The 8,109-nt window shown below is 46.8% G+C and overlaps 1 protein-coding gene across 1 annotated transcript; it reads right to left on the minus strand.

Annotated features, from left to right (window-relative positions):
• Positions 1-300: 300 nt before the first annotated feature.
• On the minus strand, positions 301-4,067 carry LOC136467361 (receptor kinase-like protein Xa21). The gene is made up of 3 exons (XM_066466042.1): positions 3,950-4,067; positions 846-3,474; positions 301-741 (listed from the first exon to the last, which is right to left on the minus strand). The coding sequence occupies exons 2-3, from the start codon at positions 3,457-3,459 to the stop codon at positions 365-367; spliced, it is 2,991 nt and encodes a 996-aa protein (XP_066322139.1). The 5' UTR covers positions 3,460-3,474; positions 3,950-4,067; the 3' UTR covers positions 301-364.
• Between the last annotated feature and the right edge of the window lie 4,042 nt (positions 4,068-8,109).

The following is an 8,109-nucleotide window of genomic DNA, read 5'->3' on the forward strand; positions in this document are numbered from 1 at the left end:
ACGGATTGAGGGTTATTATTAGTGTGTATGTATTTTGCAGTTTGCACAAAACTTTAGGCTATGTGCTCCAGGCACGCAGTGAAGCAGATGTCGGTAGGGTTTTTTTAGATTCTTGTGTCACCCCGATGTAATATATGATCTTCAAATGCAATAAAAATAACTTCCATTATTGAAAATAAATGACATATACAACTCAAGCAATATCATATTGCTATCCTTATTACAAATAGAACTGACGTATGTAGATAATATCGAATTCACCAAAGCATAGTACCTAATAAATTATACGAAGCAAGAAAGTGTGCTCATCAGGGGATATCTTTATTGCTGTCAGGATCGAAACACTTTCTGGTAATGAGTGACATTATTTCTTCAATTTCCATCCAAGATGTGACGTCTTGATTTCATGAATGTTGCTGGCTGTTTCTTTCATATTCGCTCGTTCGCTTGGTAATGAATGTGCACAGCAAAGTGCAGCTTGCAGCAATGACGCCAAGCATTGGTGTACTACATTTTCGGGTACCATCTTATTCTGTGCTAGGTCCTTGCACTCTTCTTGGAGTTGAGGATCAATGACGTTATAGATTTGATGTGGAAAATTGCGCTCCACAAAGTTGACAAGGTTGAGTCCGTCCATGAACATAGGATCTGTTGGCCTTTTGCCTGTCATCATCTCTAGAAGTACTATCCCGAAACTGTAAGAATCTCCGGAAATTGATGGACGACCACCTTGAGCATACTCTGGAGAGAGACAAGTACGTGCGTAGAGTTTAGTCGTGGTGACAATAAAATGGGTATGTATGTTAGATAAGGGCAAACTTAATAATTAACTAACAAAGGAATACCTGGAGCAATGTAGCCTATGGTCCCCTTCACACCGATGGAACTAATTGAACCTAGTGGTGTCAAGCGAGAATCAGCATAAAACCTTGCGATGCCGAAGTCTCCCAAAAGCGCATTCATGTCTTCATCCAAAAGAACGTTGCTGGGCTTCAAATCGCAATGAACAGTGGGCCTTCCGCAATCGTGGTGTAAATAGTCCAGTGCATCAGCAATGTTAGCAGCTATGCTTATTGTTTGAGTTAGGCCTAGATGCTTTGCAGCTTTTCCATCCCCTTTCTGGTGTATCCACGAGTCTAGGTTGCCGTTAGGCATGAATTCGTAAACTAAAGCTTTAAAAACATTGCCTATATTGTCCACTGTCGAGCATGCAGTTATGATGGGAAGAAGATTTCGATGTTGAATGCTTCTCAATGCTTCACATTCTGCCATGAAGCTTCTCTCCGCACCTCGCATCTCGAGGTTGAAAACCTTCACTGCCACTTGAAATTTTGATTCCTTTATGGTCCCTCTATACACTGTACCATAGCTTCCTTTCCCAACAAGGTTGGATTCTGAAAAACTATTCGTGGCTTGTGCCAGATCATTGTAAGAAACTTTGAGGAAATCGTAGCCACCTAAAGAGGTCGATTCTAAATTTTTTCTTCTTGGCGACTTCTTTTCAAGGAGTAAAAAGCATATCAACACTAACAGCGACATGAAGCCAAACACTGGGATCAATATTTTAATCAAGTAATATTTGCTGCTGTTTTTCTGAGAACCTGTTGGGCAGGGGGGCAGACGAAGATCGCCTACTCCACCACACAGGCCCTGATTTTCTTCAAGTGAAATGGCAGTGGCATTTTTGAAAACCCCATTTGTTGGTATTTGCCCATGGAGATGATTGTACGAAAGATCCAGTTCGTCAAGCAATGATAAATTACCTAGATTTGTTGGGATAGTGCCTGATAAACTGTTATGTGAAAGATTCAGCACGCTCAAACTGCTGAAGTTACCAAAATATGCTGGAATGCTCCCTGTCAGCATGTTTTGGTCCATCTGGATGTCAGCTAAGGCTAGGCATTGGCCGAAACTATCAGGAATTTCTCCACTAAGCATATTTGCTGAGAGATGTATGATGAAGAGTTGCTTAAGGTTACCAACCTCTGGAGGAATGTTGCCTTGAAGATTATTGTAACTTAAGTCTAACCTTTGAAGTCCTTGAAGATTTCCTAAGTTCTGAGGTATGGGGCCGTCAAACTTGTTATTGTCCAAATAAAGCTTCAGCAAACCTTTAAGATTGCCAATGACGGGTGGAATGGGTCCGCTTAAGTTGTTTTTTCTAAGACTCAAATACTGTAGGTTTTTTAGGTCTCCAAGCCATCCATCAATGCTACCAGTGAGACTGCTTTCATCTAGTGATAATTGAACCAACCCAGAGAGTTTTCCTATATTTGGTGGGATTGTACCTGACAGCTTGTTTCCACCTAAAATTAAGTACTGAAGAGTAGGTGATAAGTTACCGACTGAATTTGGTATGACACCCTGCATCTGATTGTTTGATACTACTAGCACAATTAGAGCCCTGCAGTTTCCTAGCGCATGTAAGAATTCCCAGCTTTCACTATCTTTAGCTTCAAGCATGTTCGAATCAAGGACTAGTCTAAATAAACTTGAAAGCTTCCCGAAGGTGCTAGGGATCAGACCAGTGAAGTCGTTAGACCGTAGATCTATGTCTTGTAGCATTGAAGCATTACCTAAGGAATCTGGTATGTGACCTTCCAGCCAATTCTGGCCCAAGTATAGCCTTTCTAAATTGGAGAGACGATCACCCATATTGCTTGGTAGGCTCCCTCTTAGTTGATTTCTACCCAAATCTATTCCTTGAAGTAAGGACAAATTAAATAGGCTTGCAGGGATAGTACCTGATAGGTTATTTCCACCAAGGCCCAGCATCGAAATATTTGAAAAGTGGCCAAGTTCATCAGGAATTGTTCCTTCAAGTTGATTTACTTGAAGATAAAACTCTTTTATATGGGTGATGTTACCAAGGGTTGGCGGGATAGTCCCTCTAAGATTATTGTTATTAAGGGCAAAATAGACTAGATTCTTAAGGAGACCTATTTCCCGAGGAATTGCACCATTGAGTAAGTTATGGTAGAGATGCAACCGCTTGAGGTTGGAACAATTTGTGAGCGTGTCTGGAATAACCCCATCCAATGAGTTGTAGCTCAGATTAAGGATTTGCATCTTCTGGAGATTGTTGAGATGTGGTATTTGGCCAGAGAACTGATTGGTAGACAGGTCTAGTGTATGAAGGAATGTTAGGTTTCCAACAGATGGGGAAATCGGGCCTGACAGGCCTTGGTTGTAAAGTTTGAGTGCCGTTACTCGCCCGTGGTTCTTCTGGTTACATGTGACACCACTCCAGTTGCAGTAGTGGATGCTAGTGTTCCACGAGCTCAAGGATCCTAAAGGATCTGTGGTGACTGCCTTGAAATCAATCAAGGCGAGCATGTCCGTGCTATTCTCAGGGACGGTGGAGCAACAGACATTCCCTACACCATGAGACAGCAGACACAATGCTAGCAGTAGCATCAGCATGGTGAGTTTCACTTTCACCTGCCGGTCCTCGGCCATTAGTGGCCTCGTTACCTGCAAAATACGTGGTATAAATATTGTGGTGTACTACTATATGTTTACCGGCGAAGCTAGCTACTTTATGCCAGCACATGCTGCTCTGCCCTCTTGCCATGCATGTACAATATTATGGAAATGGAAGTAAGGAACTGCACTCGACCAGTAAAGCATATAATGCTGGCAATCCAAATAAGCACAAGGTTTAACTTTGTTTTTTTGTTTTTGTTTTGATGAAACTGGAGGGGTTTGAACCCCTACAGGATTTTATTTAAAGCAAGAAGGAACAAGTTACAGAGTACTAGCAAAACTAAGAAACGAAAAAAGAAAGGAAGAAAATGAGCCCAAACAAAGATATTAACTTTGTCAATGTTCGAATTGCGCTGCAAGCAATTGATGCATGACGAGTAAGAGCAGAGCCCAGACCAACATAATTGCTGAAGTAGTACTAGAAGCCTAGAACTGAGCACCAGGAGGAAATAGAACAACGGACCTCTGCTTGGCCGAAGGCCGAAGCGTCTTTTCTTGTGTGGCTTTGCCGGGTGGTGTAACGTATAAGCTGTGAGCTTTGGTTTAGATGCTCAGCTGCCTGCCCAGGGGTTTAAAAACAGTTTTACAGCCGCATACATCCACACACTTCCGTCATCATCACGCCTCATCTCGGCTTAGCTTGACCGCCGTTGCAGCGAAGACCCGGAGTCCGTCAAACTCGTCAGCTACCTCTACTTTTCAGCTTCCATCCCGTCTCTCAGCGTCGCCGTCGCTGTTTGAGATGGACATGATTGTTGCGACATGTCCAGCCTCGCATCCCAGAATAATTTTCAGCAGAACCAGGAAGAGATATTCCGGGCTAATGCGCGACCTGTCTCCTGCGGGTTTCCATGAAGTTCAGTTCGTCGAATGGTCACCAGTGCTGTGTGTTCGTTTCCAAAACCAATGTTGTTTATTTGTGATGATCGGCCTTCCAGAATTTACTTTGTGGACATGATTTATTCATAGCTTATCTTTGACGACAGGGCTGCAGGTCAAGTCAACTTGTTGATATGGACACGCATATATGCTGTACAGTGCCGTGCTCTGCAGGATTTTCGCAAGTGACGAATATCGTCATTTGAATTGGAGAAATATATCTAGTGAAACAATTGAGTTTTATGAAGGGTGGAACTATGTGCACTTCCTTTTTTTATGTAAAAAAAATTTCGTTTGAGCAGAGATAGACGCAAGATATACTAAAAAGGGTCATATATTTGAATTTTGTATTTTTGTCGAACACAACTAGAAAAGGGGCCTAGTCATCACCACATTATTGCTGGTTTGCTATGAACCGATTCACGGCATAATGACAAGTGACTAGAGCAGGGTGAACGGGAGTCTCAAAATTTAATTCTTTTTTTAATAGTAGTCTTAGGAATCGTTGGAGTATGTGTGGTTTTTTCTTCTAATAATTTTTAGCGAACATTCAAAAACCACTTTTTTGGTACTATTTTTTTTTGAAACAAAGGCAGCCTATCGCTCAATTAAGACGAAAGAATAATATGTACAAGCAGGTTAGCCAGACCAGATGCCAAAAAGACACCCAATAGGCTAACCACCCCACGCGACGTGGTTGAGCACAACATGACATGCTGCCAAGGGTCATCGTTGCCGAGCAAGAAAGCCAAGCTGCCAACAGTTCTGACTTCCCATAGCAGGCTACCTACTGATCACCCCCGATGGGTCTTAAGCTAACGGCCACCACAGGTCATCGTTGCCAAGCTCGAACCGAAGAGCAGCTCCGACTTCCAACGCGAACCCTCGCCCTGCATCGAAACCGCGATGATAATCCAAATACGACGCCTTCACGAAGGGAGTGACGCCGATGGCGCCACCATCGCACGTCCAAAAGTGGATCAGGTTTTCACCCTTGGAAGACATGGCAGAGGGGAAACGCGACGCCCCAATAGGGAAGCGGCGCCCAACGGCGTCGCCGTCGTCAAGGCTTTCGCCCAAGAACCCTCTAGCACGACCACCGAGTCGCGATGCTAGACCCCCTGCCAACCTTCACTGCCATCGCCGCTGTCCCACCGCCGCACGAAGGCCCCTTCAAAGGGGCATCGACGCGCCGGCTACATGCAGCAGCTGCATAGCTGCGCTGTCGACCACCCCCTCTGACCGGGCCACACGCAAAACCGGACCTAACTCCGCCGCTCGCGTCACACCGCCACACGCCAAGGCCGCATTTGACCCACGTCGTCGGCGCTGGCACCCGCCGAAGTAGCTGCCGAAATCGTCGCCAGCAGCCACAGGGCGTGTGCCCCCACCATCTCGGGTGCCACCCCCTGCTCTAGGGCCGCTGGATCCGGGCGCCAGGGCCTGAGCCCCGAACCCGGTGTCCCCTGCCAACGCCGCCACCTCCATCTTGACCACAACCACAAGCACTGCCTTGGGTCGGCCCGTCGCCCTGGCCACCAGACCGGCCGCTACGGCCATGGCTAGCCAGCAGAGGTTGCTGCCCCAGCAACAGCCAGCCCCTGAGGAGGCCCGACCGCCGCCGCAGCAACCAAGGCCACGAGGGGAGGGGCAGCAGAGAAGAGGGCGCTGCCCCCAACGCCTGCACAAGCCCCAACTGCCATCACAACCGCCGCCAGCCGCTGCCGCACCCGCCACCGGCTGGCACGGTAGATCCGGCCGCCTAGTGTCCGGATCCGGCCTCCTGGGCACCGGATCTGGCCGCCCGAGGCCTAGACCGCACTACACCATGACACACATTTGCCTACACTTATGTGTTGGCAAAAGGCAGGTTTGAACGACATATTATGTGTTGGCAATTGTATATCGTTTTTAGTGTCTAATCATTTGTCGGCAATAAGACTGTAAGACTACAAATTATCTGTCGACGTTTCTCTGCTGGCAGAAAAAGTGTCGGCAAATATTAGAAGACTTAGAAAGTGTCGGTGTAGACTATACAGGGCAACTATGCAAGTGTCGGCGAAGGAGTACCCGTGCTGGTTAAAAAAATCTCCTCCCCTCCTCTCTCTCTCTCTCTCTCTCTCTCTCTCTCTCTCTTCCCGTCTCTTCTTTCCCGTAGCGCTCTCTCTCCCTCCCCAGCTCTCCCGACGCGGCCACGGCGGCGCCACCGCACCTCGGCAGCGCCGGCCCTTGACGCGGCGGCGGCTGCCCTCCTCCTCCTCCTCCTCCTTCTCCACTCCCTCCTCACGCCTCGTGGCCGCGTGGGCCGACGGCGCCCCCCGCTGGGTGTTGCGCCGGTGCAGAGGGTGGCTGCCCCGGCCCCGGCCGACAGCGCCCCCTCCTCGGCGATGCACCTGGGGCCCGCCGGTGGCTGCCAGCGCGGGTGCCACCCAACGCTGCCTCCTTCCACCGATCCGCCTGTGCTACTGTGGTCAACGAAACCCTAGCTGCCTCATCTCAATGACGCCGGATGCATCGCGAGCCACGACCGGCGCAGGCCGGCCGACCAAGCCTGTGCGTGCCCTCGTCATCGCCGGCGGCGGTGGCGCCTTACCTCGCCCGCTGAATCTGGCGGTACGTCACCCTCTTCCTCTCCTCCTCGGTCTCCTAACTCCTCCCCCAGATCCTCTCTCCCTCCACCTTTTCCCCTTTGTGCAGGTGATTCATTGGAAGGAATGAAGCAATGGGGTTGGAGCACGGGAAGTTCGCTATGTCATTGTTAGTGGTTTTGTTGAGCAGGGATGGGAAGAGAGAGGGATCTATATCATATTCAGCTTCGAGTATGGTCACTGTGTCTGTAAGGAGTCTTGTGCTCCGCTGGGTTTCTGGGTGCTTGCAATTACTCTTAGTGTTGAAGGTGGTGGCTTTTTAGTCTCTCAAGTCTCAATGTAATGTCATTACTCTAGAATAATAACTATAGGATTTTATTAGATTAAGAAAGTTTTCTGCCTGTGGGTTGGACATCACTACTGTAACTACTAGGAACTGCACTTATAGCTATTATACTGTGTCACGGTGTGTTTGAAGCTAGTGTCATGAGTTTCTGGTAGTCACTTAGGTGGTTGTTTGGACACATTGATTATGTGTATGTTTGATTGTTTTCACAAAACAGGTTTTTTAGGATTTTTATGAAAATTGGTTTTAGGTTGTTAGTTAGGTAGGTCCAGGTTTATGGATTACTTTGTTTGGGTTTCGTAAACTAAAACAATTATTCTCTGGCGCCATTACATAGCACCAGATCACTTTTCTTCTAATTTAACAATTGATTAGACATTAGGGAAGTAGTATGGATTATGATGCTTACTTTGTTAAGCACATGACATAAGATGAAAGAAAAACGAAGCACATGGCACAGAACATGAGCTACATGAGTTGGTTTCTAAAAAAACAGGTAGGAATCATTTTTATTTTTTTAACTGGATTTTTGGTTATCCCAGTTGTTTTTTTTAATATCTATCCAAATGGAGTTTTAGGTGGTTGGGCTCACATCAGGTAGGAATCTACTTAGCTTGCTGCATCTGACCTTGCTGTTGAGGGATCAGACTTCATACAGATGTTAAGTTTTGGATAAAATTTCTTATTATCAAAAGTTTTTTGTGTTCATACAGATCAGACTTCATACAGACTAAGAACAGGATGCCAGGTCACATCCTAACACCTGGCATCCTGTTGTTAGGATCTGTTTTGTGTTGGATGAGGCTAGAG

This window comes from Miscanthus floridulus, chromosome 7, assembly GCF_019320115.1.
Source record: "Miscanthus floridulus cultivar M001 chromosome 7, ASM1932011v1, whole genome shotgun sequence".
NCBI classification, from domain to species: Eukaryota; Viridiplantae; Streptophyta; class Magnoliopsida; order Poales; family Poaceae; genus Miscanthus; species Miscanthus floridulus.